The sequence below is a fragment of the Canis lupus genome, chromosome 10, assembly GCF_003254725.2.
Source record: "Canis lupus dingo isolate Sandy chromosome 10, ASM325472v2, whole genome shotgun sequence".
NCBI classification, from domain to species: Eukaryota; Metazoa; Chordata; class Mammalia; order Carnivora; family Canidae; genus Canis; species Canis lupus.
In genome coordinates this window covers 44,071,041-44,090,328 of record NC_064252.1, presented here as the reverse complement: position 1 = coordinate 44,090,328, position 19,288 = coordinate 44,071,041, and the positions used below count along the sequence as shown (strand labels likewise).

The window sequence follows — 19,288 nt, the reverse complement described above, 5'->3', positions numbered from 1 at the left end:
TCTTTCCTAATGCCACCTGCCCATCCGGTCCCAGATCCCTTCAAGGGGCTTTGCTTTTGGTTATTACAGGTTTTAGTCCCAGTAGGAATAGCCCCTCCCATCCTTTCTGTAGAGTCCAGTTGTTTTGCAGATTATTTCTCAACTTGGATTTGTCTGATGGTTTCCTCCTCACTAGACAGAAGTTACAGTTGTTGGAACAGATACTGTATGCGCAGGTGTTCCCAAGCACCTCCTGCCCTGTCACACAGGCTTTCTTACTGTGGTGATGCCATCTTCCTTTCCTGGGGAAGGTGCTGTTGCCTCAGCACTGCCAATAGAAACACATCTGTCTCCCTTTGTAATCACTAAGTAATCTCTGGGGCACTTTGAGTACCTGTGAATATCCTGTTTCAACAGTCTGTATCCTGGTAGATTTAGTGATTGGTAATCCTTGCCTAAGGCAGTTATACAATGTTTGTAACATTGTGATCCCCACCCTCCACCTCCACCCCCACCCCCACCCCCAACTTTTCATTAGGTACCTTATACACAGTCACTTTTTAAAAATAAAATTTGAAAAAAATAAAATTTGATGTTACCATCCAGTACTAGTATTTTTGAAACCCCAGTTCTCCATTCTGGTCAGCGGGAGCCCATTCAAGCTGGTTACTTCAGCACTTAACACACAGCACGTGGAGCATCTTCTTCCTTTATGGTGCAAGCTGTTCTGGGCTCATCTAGTACTTTCACTGCCCCACACCTGGTTCCTTTAGTGGGAAATGGCACTTAGAAGTCATCTGAGCACTAGGACTTACTTCCAGGAGCCATTGCTTTTATACCATTTCAGTGGACTAAGGACATTTGCTTGCAGCAATTATTTGTGGCTTTGTCCACATCAAAGCTCTTGGTTTCACTCTTACTCTCCTTTATCTCTTCACAAGGCAGGCAATGGAGTGGTTTTCTCCTGCATGGTCACTAAGCTCAGACCACTCACAACTTTGATCCTCTAACCTCAGCCTATGGGACCCCATGTGATGTGTCCCTGGCTGCCACCCTGACGTAATCCCCAATCCCCTTGCTCACCATACCGCCCACTCCAAGCTCATTTCTAATTGAGAATAGTGCCTGCCATTCTCTCGCAATATGGCACCTGTAGTGTGAAAGGATAGGCAGTAGTAGTAAGCCACACTGGACTGACAGGGCACTTCCCAGGTTGTCTAAAGCACATGATCTTCACAGCCATCTTGTGAAGGCCAGGGGGGATGTGGTGGTGTCATTGCCTAGTTTCCCAGTGAGAAAACTGCAGTGATGAGTGCTAGAGAAGGTCACAGAGCCAGGGCTTTTAAACTGGCTCTTTTGCTCCAGTTTTTATTTCAGCTGTCCAGTTGCAGTGCCTGTGACTGGCAGGATTCCTCTGCTTACACTGCAGTTCTTATTTTACAGTTTGTTGACATTGGAATAGTAACAAGTATTGAAATAAACCATAAACAAGTGGATGTCGCAAAAAAAGGACAAGAAGTCTGTGTCAAAATAGAACCTATCCCTGGTGAATCTCCCAAAATGTATGGAAGACATTTTGAAGCTACAGACATTCTTGTCAGTAAGGTAAGTGTCTTCCTCAAAGTGGCCCATTTTAGGAAAGGGGTGGGGAAGAGGGGGGGGTCAACTCTTCTCTGGCTACCTTTATGCACTAGCTGTGAGGGCTGGAAGTTTGGACCTGTGCACTCTGAGAGGATTAGCTGCTTGGGGCAGGTCTGTGAGGGGGCCCTGGCTTTGTTGAGGAAGGGGCCGCCTCAGTCCACTACTCCAAATAGGCAGACGAGCACTGCATTTAATCTTAGCTAAGGTTTCTTTTTAATGGGCAGTATCTGGTGACAGGCCCCGTGCTTGTCCTCGGCATGTAACGGTTACCCTGTTCCTGACCCTGTCTGTGCCTTGGGCTTGCAGATCAGCCGGCAGTCCATCGATGCCCTCAAGGACTGGTTCAGAGATGAGATGCAGAAGAGTGACTGGCAGCTTATTGTGGAGCTGAAGAAAGTATTTGAAATCATCTAATTTTTCCACATGGGGCAGGAAATTGGAATAAATGCAATATTATGTTGTAAAATCACCAAGAAAAACAAGACGGATGTATCTGGACACTGACGAACTTAAGTATGGAAGGAGAAAAATAGGTGTATAAAATGTTTTCCATGAGAAACCAAGAAACTTACACTGGTTTGACAGTGGTCGATTACATGTCCCCACAGTTCCAACGTGCCTGTTCACCTGCCCCCTCCTTTCCCGACCCTTCTCTACTGGCTGCTGTTTTAAAGTTTGCCCTAACCCAAATTTGGATTTTTATTACAGATCTAAAGCTCTTTCGATTTTATACTGATTAAATCAGTACTGCAGTATTTGATTAACCAAGCTTCTGCAGATTTTGTGATTCATGGGACTTTTTTGATGTAAGAAATACTTCTTTATTTATGCATATCCCTTCCCACGGTGATTTTTTTTTCCAGCATTCTTCTGCCATTATGCCCTTAGGAATTTTTTAAAATAGAAAATTAGGCACTCTGATATCTCTTTATCTGCTTTGTGTGAAACCATGGTGTAAAGCGTAGCTGGCTGCTATTTACTGCTTGTATAGTCCTGAGAGTCCACTGTAATCAGCACAATTCTGAACTACCAATAAAGAAAACAGACATCCACCAGTGAGCTGTTAGGCTTCCATGCTAGCATAGCTTCTCTCCACGAGTCATCAGCTTTGGTGTATGTAATACCTTGTGTGCCAGCACACGTCAGTGTTAGAATTTTTGTACATCAATCTTGGTCTAGTTTGTCCTAGAAAATCCTATCATGCATACGTTCCCTGATGGGGCAGTCAGTAGGGAGCTGATGGGACTGTTGGGGCTTGCTTAGTGCTCCTAAGCTGTTGCGGAGACATCATGATTTGTTGATAGCAGTAATTGGATTTAGCTAGTTTTCCCGAAGAGTGTGGCAAGTCCACATGAAATTTTCCCCACGGCAAGAAATCTGTTAGTGGGGGGATGAATTTTGGTCACAGATCTCTCATATTGGACTACCTATGTATATAGCACAGTGCTAAGGGCAGTGTGGGGTGTTTTGAAGAAATGTCCCCACGTATTCACTGGCACAGGATTATAAATTATATTTTTCAAGTATTATGGTATAGCATAATCTAGAAAATCTGTACCACTCTTCACTACTACTGAAGCTTCTCCAGGGATGGTAGAAGCAGAGATGAGACCGCTCAAACATCTGTGGGACATCATTTTCCCAGGAAAACCTTATTATTCAATTATGTGTGTGTTCTAATTTAAAATGTGTAAATCCCTCCACTTGGAAGAAGTAAAGAAGATTTTCTTAACATGCTCCTGTGTTCATGCTTGGGGACAAGAGTGATAAGATTATTTAGAGGCTTTACCCGGAACAAGTAGAATCCCAGTCTGGGACCTCTCAGGAATTTCAAAGCTTACTACGGAGCCTGTAACAATGGTCTGCTTGTAGGTTTCCTCAGCCTTTAAATAGAATTAGCAGTGCAGGATTTGCTTCCTAAAGGATTCACAAAAAGGAGCCTGTACAAAATATACATACAGTTCTTTATTAAACAACTGTAAACACTTCACTGTAAAAATCCATAAAACTTTATAAACAAACATTTTGTAAATAGAATCTATACTACAGTAAAAGAATTAACACAATTATTTACATGCAATACTGACAAATTTGGCACTTATTGAAAAGAAATGTACAAAACACTTGCTTAAAAACAAAATTTTAAAATTATAAAAACTCCAAGCATTACTATCATGCACTTTGCAAATACCTCACAAGCACTTATGGCACAGCTAGCAGAGAGCACCAGGCTCCCTGGTGATATTTATGTAACTTTTAATGTGCTTCCATAAGTTTGTTGTAAAACCACCTGAACGTTGTCAAGAATAAAGTCAAATGCCATGTTCCAAACCGATTCCACCGACTGCTGCATCAACCTAAAAGGTGGGTTAAGAAAAGACATCAGGTAAGATGATGGATTCCTCCTCCCACAAGAATCAGCTGAACATAAATCTTTAGGGTTTTAATGTTTTTATGTAAGAACCAATTTTGGCCAAACCCCTAGAATGCTCCAAAAGTACCTACTATGGTTTTAAGCCATATAAATCTCCAGGGGAACAATCTTTTGATTGTATTATGGCATTTCTTTGGGATCCAAAACATAGAGTATCCCGCCCAGAAGTGTAAAAGCTACTCTGCTTCCCCTCGAGTAGCTGTGTGAGATGCCTGATTTTCTTGTTCTGATAAAAATATCGAATAATTACCTTTTCATGTATTTTATAACTAGGTCCAGTTTTTCCAAATCTTTTTCCTCTATTAGATCAGTACAATATTTCACAACTTGCAGAATGTCTTCTTCCATTGGATCTAGAGAGGGGGGAAAAACTTCAAGTAAGGACCAGCCTCCTTTTAAAGACAGCTAGCTGCAGGCATAAAGGAGACTCGCATTTCTATTAAGCTCTCCCACTGACTTAGAGCCGTCAAACAAATGGTCTATAGTTAAGGCACTTTTCAAAGTTGGCCCCAGAGTTTGAAAGGTTAGAGGGTGGCTGGTTTTAGCCTACCAGATTTAGAAAAATGAGTTCCATTTCTACAGTCGAGTCTGTTCATGTTCTAAAATCTAGAACTGTTGTTATATCTCAGTCTGCGGCTGTCCCGCCGGCCAAGCCAACCTGAAATGGTAGTTATCCATTCTTTGAGCAAGGTCTTCACATCACTGAATTCAACAGCTCCTGCCAGGTTTGGTGCTGGGGGTCTCCCACAGCCAACCGGCTCAGGCTGCAAACCAGAGAGGCCTGGCACACCTGAAGTGGAACCAGAGAGTTCTCCCTGTTAAAGAAAACAAACGATAAAAAGTGCTGTATTTACGTAACAGCAAGTACAACATTAAAATCTGGTAAAAGAAGAGGTCAAAGTTTAAAGAGTATGAAAACTATTACCAGAGGTTTCTCAGAAGCAGGACCTTCATGTTTTAGAATCCCATCAATTAACTTCTGAGGACTCCCACAGGCCCCAGGCAGAGTTTTCACAGGACTATTAAGCAACTTGTTTTTCAAAGGACTCTGGATCTTTTTGGGGGGACTGATGGGATTTTTCTTCTTGTTTCGTTTCTTTTCTTTCACTGCTGCCGGTTTTAGCTGACGTAATGGATTCTTTGGCACTGTAAGAATACGAACGTGAGATTGTCAACAAAATATGTTCAGACAATACAAGTTCTTGTTCCTCCTTAAATATAGCCCCTATGCATGCGCGCACACATCCCAACACAGGCCCCTTAGCAAGACTGTGGGATGCAGTACCTGGCGATAAGCGCAGGCTCTAGGGCTCCCACTATCTGTGCTCGTCACCTATTAAAATCTAGTCTAAAGAGGGGCCCATCAGGATTAAGTGGAAATTCAACAGGTGAAGGATAACAGTTCAGGCCATACTATAATGCTTGTTCAGACACTTCCACATTTTTTGTTTTAAACCTACACTGCTGGGATCCCTGGGTGGCTCAGCGGTTTAGTGCCTGCCTTTGGCACAGGGCATGATCCTGGAGTCCCGGGATCGAGTCCACGTCGGGCTCCCTGCATGGAGCCTGCTTCTCCCTCTGCCTCTCTCTATGTCTATCATGAATAAATTAAAAAAAAAAAATTTAAACCTACACTCTTTGATATATCAACCTATTTCTGGTAATAATTCAGACTTTTTCTGAAATGAAGGTGTTTTCCAGTCAAGAAGTTAGATACAAATCCAGCCAGGACTGTGACAACACTTGGCACATCATGTACTCGTTCCCTTCAATACAAAGAGCTCTTAGCTGGACCAGCAGCTCAGACTCCAGCTGTTACCTGCTGCAGTAACCACACCCTATGATCTCTTTTCTTGTCTTCAGTTGTTTCAGGTCCCTTCCCGGGCTTACCTGACGCGGTGGCCGGCTGCTGCTGAGCGGTGTTCTCCCCCTGCCTTTGTCTTTGATCATAAGCTGCCTTCAGCTCCTTCTGAAGCTCTGCAGGAAGTGCCGCAAACACCTCAGGGTCCACCTAGTGAGAAAGAGAAGGTTCAAAGTCAAACTGGAGTCGATGCTCTATTTTTCACAAAACAGATTTTGTTTTCAAATCATATTTCTCTGATCTGTGTGAATTCTTGAAAGGTCCTCAATATTGAAGCTCACTGTATCCTGGTTTTAGGGTGAGAATAAAAAAACTTACAGCTAAGAACTGACTTGAATAAAACCAAACCACAGCAGAACCATCCGGATAAGTAGCATTACTAGAAAACGAAAGGCAAAACACAAGAAGACAGGCTCACGGGCAGTATCTTTTTAAACACTAAACTTAAGACTGTCTTAGTGTCTCTAGTCTACAATTACAGATCTCTACCCAGATATTTCAAGTGTGGCCCAATGGTCACCACTGGGCAAGAAAGTAGAAACAATGTGTTGTACGTCTGGGTGGAGATTGTAAGCATCCACATACCACATGCTCCCTCTTCTCTGCCAGTCTGTCCTTTAGATGATGTAGCAGTGGATATGGTGTAAGCTACGGGGAGTGTAGGATCCAAAGGAAAAGCGGAAGTGAGACAGGTCCTGGGCTGCAGTAGGAAGGGTGAGCATAGTCAGGGTAGAAGGTCTGTAGTTTGACTTACCTGTGAAAATGCTGGAAGGGCTATGACATTAATTCCCGCATCACTGTTAGATTCTTGAGGTTCTGGTATTTGTAACAAAACCGTCCCAACTGGTTGTGGCAAAATTCCTGTATTGCAGCCGTTTACTGGCTCTTTCCTTTTGTCGCCATGCAGCTCTCCTTGCTGAACAGCACAGACCTGCTCTACTTGCTCCCGGAGATCAGGCGGAAGTGCTTCTAGAACAGACTGGTCGAGCTGTAAGATCCCACACGAGTCTGGAGTCACAGCATGCTCAGAGAGGAGGTTAGGACTGAATGCTAGCACATTCTGGATAATAAGCAAGAGGCTCAGCGGAGCAGGCTAGGAAAGCAAACCCTCCAAAGCAGCACTTTCGGAAGGTCGCTGGCCTCTTGATATCGCAGCCTGAGTAGTAGCAACACGTGAAGTCTGGGGAGGCAGCACCGCCAATCAGGCAAGTCCACACACAAGCCCAGACCCCACAAACCCGTGTCAACCTCGTATCTTGGACCCCACCCAGGGGGCAAGGGCCAACACCTAGGAGTGGGATCGCGGAGCCGTGGGTGAGAAGTTTACCTCTCACACAGTAGACTATCTGCCCCCAAATACAAATAAATCTGGTTCTGACAATACTGTGTTAGATAAGAGAGATTGTGGAAATCGCCCTTTCTCTAGACTACATACCAGATTCCTCTGTGCACCTGTGCACTTCCATTTAGAAACCTGGAATCCCATTAAGCTGGCTAGGCCAACGTTCTACTTTGCCAGGAACAACTACTTTCGGATGACTCACTAGCATCCGGGACCCAGTGCAAAAGTATCAAGTGTCCCTTTCTGAGCCTTACAGCCAGCCAGCATGTGTGTTTCCTTCAGCCTCCTACTACGAAGTGGAGCAGGGAAATGGACTTTCCCAATATAGCTTAAAGTGCTATCTTACCGTGCAAGAAGCAAAAGTTCCAACAGTGTTCCACACTTACAGCACACACCAACAGAATTACTAGCTTACGTTAGGAAAATCGTTCACCCTACAGACAACCATTTGCAAATGCTGCAAGAAAAACCTTGGGCAGAGGCCCCTACAACTCACCACCAAAGCTGTATTGCTGAATAGAGTTAAATCCACATGATTACTGCCACTACAAAGAGGTAAAGTGGTTACTGACTGGCAGTCTGCAGAACTGGCTTGCAACCATGTTCTACAACTTCCAAGAGTCACAGATCTTTGCCAAAAGCACCACCTTTCTCCTACCTTGATATTTCTCATTTGGAATTTGGTAACACTGTGATCTGCCCTTGATCTATCCTAACAGGTAGCCCTCTCCCCTTCTTGCCTATACTAACTAAAAATGTCTGCTTTTGCACTTAAATCATACGTAAAACTATAAAAACATACCTGGGAAGGTGACGGAACCTCTATACTCAGGTTAATTCTTGATTTTAAACTGATGGGAGAATGTAGACCATTCCATTTCCCTGAAGACTCGGCTTTGCTAGTAACTGGACTGACACTTGATGTCAGATGTGTAGAAAAAGATGGCAAGAAAGTGCAATTTCTAGAGGCGGAGGATATTTCCAGATCCATAGCAGCCAGAAATACTGAAAGTATAGAAAATACATAAAATAGCTTCCTCAGATCCTTAGGTATGGGATAATATGGATTACTTTAATACACTAAGTAAAATGAACTTATACTATTGATTCATCATAATCCAGAATGTCAATGTGTTCTTTAAGAGTCACATAGAGCCATGCCAGACAACTCTTGAATTAACTTATTAGGCCGCCTAAGGATAAAAGCAGCACCAAAACAAGAACCACACTGATGACCACTGACCTTCTTTGTGCTCCTCTTCGGTAGATTTCTTAGCTTTCTGAACTTGGAAGAGATCCAGGACAGAGTGTGACCCACCAGGAAAGTGGCCTGACTGAACTGATGGGCGACTGGGGCATGCAGAAGGGTTTGGATTGGTGGGAACCAACTGATTGACATGAATCCCAACCTAGAACCAGAAGTGAAAATGTGTTCCAGGAAAAGTGAAGCTAGAATATGAATTCAACTAAGCAAACTTCTCAGCTCTTTTTAAAAAGATCTTCTAGATCCTATTTCTAGAATAAAAGATTAGTGGAAACATTCAAACAGCCTTCTGTAGGATTTTTTACCAAAACTACTAACTAGCTAGTGAGCAGTTATTCACCTCAATCTTGGGGTATCCAATTCTATCCAAGTATATTGCAATCTCTTCAAAATAAAAAATCCAAAAAAGTTTAGTACTTTTATATCCCACTGAAGTTCTAATCAACTACATTTTTAACATTAAAAAAACCACAAGACCTCTATAAGAGGTGGTCTACTTGCAGTCTTCATTTATCATTTTTCTGTTTAAAATACTTTTCAAATAAATGGGTGTGGGTAGGGTGGGATGGGCAGTGCCCCAGGCATAGATAACTGTGCCCCCACACCACCAGAAAGCCTTATTATAACAGTATTTCAGGAGAAGTTTTAATCGTGTCTGGCTTAGTAATTCTTTAATTCTTCCAAAAATGCCACACCAAGCCAGTGAGTTGATGAAATAACAAATGAAAGCCTTTCATTCACGTACATCTACACACACGGAACCTACTACAAAGGTTCATCCTTAAGAAAATTAAGGTTTTGGGATCCCTGGGTGGCGCAGCGGTTTAGCGCCTGCCTTTGGCCCAGGGCGCGATCCTGGAGACCCGGGATCGAATCCCATGTCGGGCTCCCGGTGCATGGAGCCTGCTTCTCCCTCTGCCTGTGTCTCTGCCTCTCTCTCTCTCTCTGTGTGACTATCATAAATAAATAAAAAAAATTAAAAAAAATCTTTAAAAAAAAAAAAAAAAAGAAAGAAAATTAAGGTTTTTACATTTTTGATACCCTCTCAACGTGTCCCAAAGGCATGTTTGTGTGCCTGTGGTAAATACTTCCTTCTGGAGCACCAAGAGACAGAAGAATGAATTTGATTAAAAAAGACCTTAAAGGTATAAGATTTATTTGTAGTTCTACACTCCTCAGTCCCATCTACTTCTAGGGGAGTGAGAACAGCAAGCAGATAATATATGTAAAATAAGCCCTTGGTTAATTAAAAGATCTGTAAAAGTTCAAGGTACAAAATTATTCTAGGCAGGAAACAAAACGAGCTTTCAGAACAGATTTGAAAAATATCAGGTCAGATGATAAAGTCAAGAATTTTTCAGTTTCTATCTTCCTGGTATTACTCTAAAGGAGCTGAAAATATGCACATAAACCGTCTGCCCCCCCCCCCAAGCCATTCTTAGTTCAAGCCTTAAATGAGAAAAACATTATAGAAAGAAAGTCAGAATTTTAAAGTTATATACTTACCCCTCTCATATCCGATATATTTAGTTTCATTGTATGAAACATATTTAGTGTAGCTTTTCCAATTATCTTTGCACTATCTGTGGCCTGGTCAAGAGTTACGGTCCTGTAAGTGATAGAATTCACTTTTTTAAAGGAACAAAAGCTACCTCCTATATATTCACTGGTACCTCACAAGTACTGCATGGTTTAAAGATGTATAGGAAAGTCATAAAGAAAGTAACAAAGTTTAATTAAGTACCAATATATAATCCTTAAAAATGAATGAGATGAGATAGTCTTCCTTCAAGGAAGCCAATAATCACAAATTAACTACACTGACAGACAGCAAGGAGTAAAAGAAAAATCATATAGAACATTGGGACTTTGAAATAGAGACAAAAAAGACCTGGCCAACTAAAAACAAATTGGAAAAAAAGTTTTTAAAAAGATGTAGTTAATGCCTATATATACAAATAACAATATTATGTTGCTACTAAAACATAAATGTAAATAGTGTTTTGAGATTGCTATGAAAGAATGATGAATCCCCCTGTCTTTATTTCACACAAATAAATACAGAAGAACTTTACTGAAAGCAAGATTTTTAGTAGACCATGGTGGTTTAATGCATTTATCTTCATATCCTTTCAGAACACCACTAAACTATCTTAAAATGACTTTTAAATAGCATAAACTCTTAAACAATAAAAATAAATAGCATAAACTCAAAAAATTGATTTAAAAATGGTCTTAAAATACAAGTAGGAGAGGAGACAAGATTGAGGAAAAATGTTAATCATAGTTTACATACTGAAAGCAAATCCGTAAATACTAAGTTACCAAATATGTCTGCTATGCCTAAAGCAAAGAGCCAACTTGAAATAAGCCAATTTATGCTACAGAACCTCAAAAACACTCGGTGATTAGAGATATCAGGTACCAGGGGAGGGATGGAGAATGTGCATGTGTGGCCAACCCCCTCCTTTGTAGGATGCACTATACACTGGATGATGTCGATGCTGAGAGCTAGGAGACCTCATGCGTGGCCAAGGGAGATGGGAGGCACCTCACTCAAAAGATGTACACTCTTCTCACTCAGACGGCTCTTCCTATTAAGTAACTGGAATGCTAGCTGCCGTCTTCACATCTGCTCACCAACTACAGGCAGCAAATGGGAAGATCCCACAAGGGGCCTATTGATAAGCCTTAACAGCAAAGACCACAGATACAGCTGGTTGTGGTAACCAAAGATCAAGCCCTTCAACCACTCATCTATGATGACGCCCATTGGTCCATGTGTCCCACTGTGAATCTAGAGGTTCCAAATAAAACTTGAGTTCACATATGAACAGTCAGCCACGAACTATCAGACAGATGGTGGAAGAAAAACGGCTAATATAAAAGCAGTCAAAAGAGAAGAATTGGGAGAAAAAATTACACAGGAAATAGAAGAATATTTAAGAGATAAGAGAATGTGGCATCTGTGAAGTAACATATTTAAATGTCCAAAGAATTAAGAAAAAAGTTTAAAATGTTAGAAATAAACTAATATTGACGAAGTTACCTGGCACAGTAAGGCCAAATAAAATTTAAGAGCCCCTGAATTAGAGTTCTGAAAGTTCCAGAAAAAACAATCTGTACAGAATAGGCAATCAAAAGAGCACTAAACGGGCAGCCCGGGTGGCTCAGCGGTTTGGCGCCACCTTCAGCTCGGGGCCTGATCCTGGAGACCCGGGATCCATTCCTGAGTTGGGCTCCTGCGTGGAGCCTGCTTCTCTCTCTGCCTCTGTCTCTGCCTCTCTCTCCCTCATGAATAGATAAATAAAAATCTTAAAAAAAAAGAAAAAAAAAAAGCACTAAGCTTCTCAAGAGTAATCCTGAGAAAAAGGTGACAATGGAGTCTAAGCAAATGTAACTTCAGAACTACTGAGCATGCAGATAGGCAGATTCAAAACAATTCACACCCATGCATTCATTCATTCTCACTAGGTACTAGCAGAATGACACCAGGAATCCAGGAAACAAGGGTCTTGTGGCAATCACAGAAAAGGGATACCCTGTGCCCCCCACTCTGCAGTATGGTTTGAACTAATCTAGATCGCACTGGCATACTGGGGGCCCCAAGAGAGCAGTCCAAGAATAAAGATCAAGCCAGTTGATTAACTTGTGCTGAAACACAAGAGAAGGGAATGTGGGGACACAGTGGGGAGTTCACAAAAAAGCCAACAAACCAAAACAAGATGCTCAGTAAGTGCAGAACAAACAAGTTCCACAAAGAAGGGAATGTGGTTGTAGCGGACATGTGGTCAGCCCCAGGAGGCGTGCAAACAGGAACAGGCAATGGAAGAGAAGCCGTGCAAGGGACTGTGTGTGTGTGTGTAAAAGAAAACTTTCCCTATGTAATAAGCCACAGATCTCAGTGTACCTGTGGCTCTTTGATAAGCAATTAAAAATGTGTCCTTAAAAAAAAAAAAAAATGTGTCCTTCCTCTACAGTATTAGAACATCAGAGTCTAGGCAGCACATGACTGCCACGTAGCTTTGACAAGAGGTCACAGAATCATGGAATGTGGAGTACCACTTAATAGGGACTATAGCAGAGGCTTGGAACTTTTTCTGTTAAGGGCCAGGAGTAAACTGCCTATGCTTTATGGTCCCTCTCACAGTCTTCACTTTTCACAAACTACTATAAAAATATCATTATTGGCTCATGAAAACCACATGAAAAGAGGTCCAAGGCTGGATATGGCCCACAGGAAACAGTGTGTCAACCAGGGAAGTAGAGGAAATATATGGTCAGTGTTAGCATATTTCATAATCCCTCACCTAAAGCATTCCTCATACAGTTGAAACACCATGAAATGTTAGGTTGAAGTTAATGGTTTAACAAATGATCTGTATGTTGGTAACATTTATAAAACTACACCTGTTTTGATGTGCTCTTTTTTATCATGTTCTCTAAAGTAAGTATTTTAAGGGCACAGCAAAATGTACACTTGGCCACTAGCTATGCATTGTAGATGGTGAACTGTCCTGTGGTGACTAAACAATGAGTCCTCACCATATTACAGATGAATGCTGAAATATTTATGGAAGAAATAAGATGGGATCAGAGATCTGCTTCAAAATTATCGGGAAAAAGGGGAGGAAGGATGGTATCAGAGAAGCTGACAGCAACTACTGGAATCAAGTGATGGGTTCGTTCAGTCTACTGTTCTTTCTACTATTACATATGTTTTAAATTTTCCTAATAAAACTTTTTAAGTTTTGGACAAAAATGGAACTAATACCAACAACAGCAAGCAGATAATGTGCTTATAAAAAGGCTGAAAATTATCCTTCAACTGGGGGCAGGCAGGATAAAGTATAATTAATTTTAGTTTTTTTAATGTAAAAATTACATTTTTAGAGTACCTGGATTCTCCAAAAAGGACCAAATGAAGGTTCATTATCTTATTAAGGGTAGAGAGAGAGTGAACCCCCAAAATACACAATGCTAAGTAACTATAAGATATTTAAAAACACATACACAACAAAAAAATAATAATAAAATAAAAATAAATAAAAACACATATACAAAAAGAAGAAACTCTACTGCCAGTTCTCTTTTCAAAGAAAAATCATTTAATTTTTGGATGATCTTTTTCCCATGTACCTTGAACATATCAAGTTCCAGGTTACATTTCCAAAAAAGTATTAATAAAGTAGATCTGATTTTCCAATAGAAACCACGTGTAAAGAGATCATTCTATTCCAGAGTTAGGGCTAACAACCAACTTATTATAGAAATGATCACTAACACAATTTATCACTTGAAATACAGGTATATCAAAATGTTCATTAAAATAGGAAAACAGGGGATCCCTGGGTGGCGCAGCGGTTTGGCGCCTGCCTTTGGCCCAGGGCGCGATCCTGGAGACCCGGGATCGAGTCCCACATCGGGCTCCTGGTGCATGGAGCCTGCTTCTCCCTCTGCCTGTGTCTCTGCCTCTCTCTCTCTGTGACTATCATAAATAAATAAAAGTTAAAAAAAAATAGGAAAATAAACAGTTAAAGATTACCAACTACAGGGGCAGCCTGGGTGGCCCAGTGGTTTAGCGCTGCCTTCAGCCCAGGGCCTGATCCTGGAGTCCTGGGATCGAGTCCCACCATCAGACTTCCTGCATGGAGCCTGCTTCTCCCTCTGCCTGTGTCTGCCCCTCTCTCTCTCTCTCTCTCTCTCATGAATAAATAATAAAATCTTAAAAAAAAAAGATTACCAACTACATAAAAACATATTTTATAAATATGTTGTCTCAGGTATAATTTATGAACCTTGTTTTCATGGTGAATACATGCGTGAATGACAAAGCTGGACACTGCCTGTGAACAGTCCTCTTGTGACTGGCCAACAGCACCATACACACAAATATTATTTCCACAGTTGGCATAAGCTACACTTAACAAAACTGGTTTTTTGCTTTTGTTTTTTGGGTTTTTTTTTTTTTTTTTTTTTTTTTTTTTAAATACAATTCCTTACGTGTAGCTTTCAGGGTCAGAAATTTCAAAGCTTTGGTGGATCTGACAGATAAAATACAGTGTACCGTTGGTATATAAAATGGCACGCAAAATTATTTTCATATTGGTCACAAGCTTTACATGAAGTTATTTTCTTTTTTTAAGATTTTATTTATTTGGGATGTCTGGGTGGCTCAGTGGTTGAGCGCCTGCCTTTGGCCTAGGGTGTGATCCCAGGATGCTGGATCGAGTCCCACATTGGGCTCCTTGTGGGGAGCCTGTTTCTCCCTCTGCCTGTGTCTCTGTTTCTCTCTCTCTCTGTGTCTCTCATGAATAAATAAATAAAATCTTTAAAAAAAAAAGATTTTATTTATTTGAGAGAGAGTGTGAGAGAACACAAGCAGAGGGCACAGAGCATAAGCAGGGGGAAAGGCAGAGGAAAAGAAAGAAGCAGACTCCCCACTGAGCAGGGAGGCTGACACAGGGCTTGATCCCAGGACCCTAGGATGTCCTAGGGTCAGATGTCCAACTGACTGAGCCACCCAGGTGCCCTGACATGGGTGGCTCATGGGTGGCTCAGAACATGAAGTTCTGTATTAACAGTCCTCACATTTAAAAAAAAAAAAACAAAAACAAAAACAAAAAAAAAAAACTTTTAAATGCTTTCTACCAGTTTGTAGAGACTATAATAATTATTCATTTCAGAAACAGAAACTATACCTCCCTAAGTAAAGTAAATGTCTCATTAAAATCATTTTCTGAATCACCATACTGACCTTTCCCTCCAGACCCTGGCGCCACTCACAACTGTTGCCACCCTTTTCTTCTGTCTGTGCACAGAAGTTCACGGCCAAAAGACTCCCTCTGAAGGTCAGGCATACAGGTTCCTATGACTAACGGAACCTGAAGGCAGTGAACAATGGCAATGGCCTTGGGCTAAATATCTGGTAACAGATCTTTTATTCAGACTCTTCCTTGCTTTTCTTCTTTTTCTATTAATTATAATAAACTAACCAAAATATCAATTAGCCAAACTCCTTTTATACATAAGCTTACCTGGTGATGTTGTCACAAATCCCATGGCCTCCAAATTTTGCAGTTTCTACTGGGGCCCCAGACTTTCGCACCATGACCTTGAGCGTCAGGCGTTTACCCTTTACATGGGCAGCCTCAAGTCGTCGCTGAATTTCTTCTGAAAGATTCAGAAGAAAAGCTTCCGCTTCTTTTGGCTATGGAAAGAAAAACAGAAAAACTTCCACGCTATTTTCCTACACACTGAACAATTCTCAAGTACTTTCACTTTCAAAATCAAACATGTATACTATTTAAATCCCACTAGGGGTCTACTAAAAACAAACATTCTGCAAGCTGCAGGAATAACAGAGTAAAGTCTTAACTTCAAGCATCCAGAGTCTATGGGCTGGAGAAATGGGACTATGTGAAAAGATAAATAACAGGAAATAAATAGATAAAACTTGTGAAGAGTTAAGTTTTACCTGGGTAAACCTTATTCCATAGTTGATCTCAGCTGAAATAGATTTTCTTTCCTTTTCCGTTCGAACTGGTCTATCATCCAAACCTCGGCAGAACCGATAAAGCATCTGACCTGTTTTGGGACCAAATTCTTTTTGGAGTTTTGCCATTGTCATATATTGCAAGTCTCCACAAGTTTTAATTCCCAAAGAGTTCAACTTAGATTCCATCGAACGTCCAACTCCTAGAAAAAGGGATACATATAGTTCTTTAATTCTGCACAAAAACCATTAAAAACAATTTAGCAATGTGAAATAATGATCATTCATAGACAAAACAACTAGTTTAAAATAATCTCCCTTAAAATTTTTAAGTGACATACTGAAGCAGCTCATAGACTAAAGAATTTTTTAGTGCAAATGCTAGCAAAGTTATTTCTAGGATCTACTCAATTTGAGCTCCACATATAGGTGAACCTTCTCAAATATGTGTAACTGACTTAAGTTCATCAGTTACACTGACTATATACACTATATACACTGACTATATAATAAAGAATGCCATCTTTATTACTGAGTAATATCAAGATTTCCATCTTATTTGAAAAATCAACTAATGAACTTACAGACTTCTTTAAACGGGCCTACAGTATGACCTACATGTGAGGGGACTCACAACTGTTAGGGATTCTACTACAATTTCGGTGATGGCCAAACTTTACAATAGTTTCAGCCTCATTTTCTATGAATGGAAACTACACAAGAACTTATGACACAGATCCAAACCCAAAAACGTTACTGCTGTCATAACTGGACAAAGTGACCTGGGAATAAAGATTCCTAAGCAGAGGGTGGGTAGAGGGAGCAAGACAGATTCCTTTTATCAATGAAGTTTATCTCCTTGATGAGGTCTCAACCCTCCTACAGCTGGGCCAGCATGCAGCACATTCCCTGTGATCTTCTCTTCCAGATGCCAGGTTTGAGCCTCACCTGGAGGGTACTGATGAGTTCTGTCACCCTCAATTTGCCCAAAATCTTAACAAAGGTACACATATCTAGAAGAGATACTGAAAAGTAACCCAGGGAAACTCAAATTCTTATCAAAATGGTCTGCACACTATCAAACCAGTAATTTCCACCAATGAGGAAGAGTGTTTCCAGTCTTCCACAGGATCGTGAGAAAGAGCTCAGAGTAAAGTCGGCTATATTCTGCTAATCACTCGATTATCATTCTTCTAATGGCTGTTCTCTGAATGGTCTTCAGTAGAAGGACACTACACTAGTCCAGGTTCTGCCAGGACAACCTCTTGAAGCACTTACGTATGACACAAGGTTGGGAGACTATCAACTTTACACAGAAGATGTATGGCCCTAGAGGTGGGCAAGACAAGTTTAAACCAAGAAAAGCTATTCCCTCATGGATCTAGATGAATGGTATTAAGGGCACTGCCTCCCATGTGTGCCATTTTAAAGTTCAAGTAAGAACAGAAAATAAGAAAGAATACCACAGTCGGCTTTAACATCAAAATTGGTCAGAGGAATACCATTTACAAAAAGGTGAAATTCTAAGTGAAATCCATCTGAATATTTTTCAAGGCAGAGAGGAGAAACATAAGGTAAGAAGCAAATCATAGGCTGGCCAAAGTCAGACACTCTACACACTATTTATGTTCAGGAAAGGTGGGGTATTTTTGGGGGGGGGGGTCTCTGTTGCCCCACTCTCAAACTGTGATCACGATATCTCCTTTAGAGATCTGGAGAACTCATACATCTCATGGACTTGAAAAATCAGCAAGAGGCAACAATCCTGGATTGATTCTATGTGTGCTAGGGTGGGGCAGGAGAAAAACCTAATGTTTTTAAGAGTATCTTCAACACAGTGGAAGAGAATTATTATTTGCTAGTAGGTACAAAAGGCTATCATACTAAATAACACCAAATGAACCTAATCAACCTAATCTAAGTAAACTGTCCCTCTAGGGAGGACAGAAAGACCCCGTCCACTGCAAGCTCACCTAACAAAATGGAATGGGCCTGAAGTCGAGCAGCAGAGGGAGGCACGTGGGCGGAGGGGGGTCTACCTCTAATCCGTACTATGCTGGGGGCGGGGGGGGGGAGGAAAAATTCATCAGCAGCAAAACAGGGGTCACTGGTTTAACTGACTGCATCATGTAAGCATTTATTAGAGACAGTGGCACCTCTAAAGACAAAGTAACAGGGTCTTTACCGTCAACTTGAGTGCATCGACGGAAAAAGGAAAAAGTGAAGGAAAATATGTTAGCTTAGGACCCAGTCTCTGAGAAGGAGAGGAGGAAAAAAAATAAAAGATGTGGAAGCTCTGGTCAAGCCACTGGGACAGACTTTGTCCTTGAAGGGGAACTATTACACTAAATCAAAAATAGCCAGAAATGTCTCCCCTGGCAAGCAGACTTGACAGTACAGCGGACACAGAAGAATAAAATTTCAAAGAATCAGGTTTTCACCATCTAAATTAGCACTGCCCAGAACTTTCTGTGATGATAAAAATGTTCTCCATCTGTGCTGTCCAATCCAGTAGGCACTTGCTATGTGTGGCTGTTGAGCACCAAAATGGGGCTAGTGCAAATGAGGAACCAAATTTTAATTTTATTTGACTGTAATTAATTTAACTTTAAATTTTACTAGCTTCACTTAAAGATCAAGGCAGATCTTTATGTAGGGCTACATGGCCGTGGTGTTTCTTTGAGATGGCTAAAGAGATGGCAACCACAGGCTAAGAGCCCAAACTCAGGGTTGGCTGAACCAGATGCAGAAGGGCCTCAAGGTAAGGGCATATGCATGAGTTGAAAGGCCAGGCAAAGAACCAAAACTCCCAGGAACAGTTATTGTATTTAAATAGTAGGGAGGATCCTTTCTTTCATTAAACAGATCTCCTCACATAATTTGTTACAATATATAATCATCATTCTGTAGAGTCCCCTAAAACATAAACTTACTAGTAATGCGTTTTCTACTTCTCATGTAGCTACAATCATTGTGAATATTGTCCTAGACACACTGTGTGCCAAGTAAAGATTTATGGGCACAGAGGGCCAGAGAGAGCTTGTAGAGGACAACAGGTCAGGTGTATTCATCCTGAGTTTCTTCTGGCTATTGGTTAGAGAGCAAAATTTCCCTAAAGCATGTTTTACAAGATGTTAACAGGCACTATATATTCATCTTCAAATATTTGGGAAATTGCTACTTTTTAACAAAGATAAATAGGTTACTTTATATTTTAAAAATTCTCAACTTTTACTTTGTGGGCCCTCCACCAGGGATGCTTCCCTTATGCA

At 41.0% G+C, this 19,288-nt stretch overlaps 2 protein-coding genes across 13 annotated transcripts in view; one reads left to right on the top strand and one right to left on the bottom strand.

The window, feature by feature from the left end:
- The window catches only part of EIF5B (eukaryotic translation initiation factor 5B), an 85,753-nt gene extending 82,401 nt beyond the window's left edge, over window positions 1-3,352 (top strand). For all 3 annotated transcript variants that reach the window (XM_025464122.3, XM_025464117.3, XM_049115458.1), the window contains 2 exons: window positions 1,423-1,584; window positions 1,927-3,352. In XM_025464122.3, the coding sequence (XP_025319907.1) occupies window positions 1,423-1,584; window positions 1,927-2,034 (270 nt within the window). In that variant the 3' untranslated portion in view covers window positions 2,035-3,352. The remainder of the gene's footprint in view (window positions 1-1,422; window positions 1,585-1,926) is intronic.
- Window positions 3,353-3,572: 220 nt separating this feature from the next.
- The window catches only part of REV1 (REV1 DNA directed polymerase), a 96,972-nt gene continuing 81,256 nt past the window's right edge, over window positions 3,573-19,288 (bottom strand). For 9 of the 10 annotated variants that reach the window (XM_049115456.1, XM_025464079.3, XM_025464087.3 and 6 more), the window contains 11 exons: window positions 15,999-16,219; window positions 15,559-15,731; window positions 10,028-10,130; window positions 8,501-8,666; window positions 8,060-8,262; window positions 6,670-6,903; window positions 5,945-6,065; window positions 4,980-5,200; window positions 4,713-4,869; window positions 4,305-4,407; window positions 3,573-3,977 (listed from right to left, as the gene is read on the bottom strand). In XM_049115456.1, the coding sequence (XP_048971413.1) occupies window positions 3,866-3,977; window positions 4,305-4,407; window positions 4,713-4,869; window positions 4,980-5,200; window positions 5,945-6,065; window positions 6,670-6,903; window positions 8,060-8,262; window positions 8,501-8,666; window positions 10,028-10,130; window positions 15,559-15,731; window positions 15,999-16,219 (1,814 nt within the window). In that variant the 3' untranslated portion in view covers window positions 3,573-3,865. Of the gene's footprint in view, window positions 3,978-4,304; window positions 4,408-4,604; window positions 4,870-4,979; window positions 5,201-5,944; window positions 6,066-6,669; window positions 6,904-8,059; window positions 8,263-8,500; window positions 8,667-10,027; window positions 10,131-15,558; window positions 15,732-15,998; window positions 16,220-19,288 lie in introns of those variants that run through there. The other variant, XM_025464090.3, reaches the window with a different exon arrangement.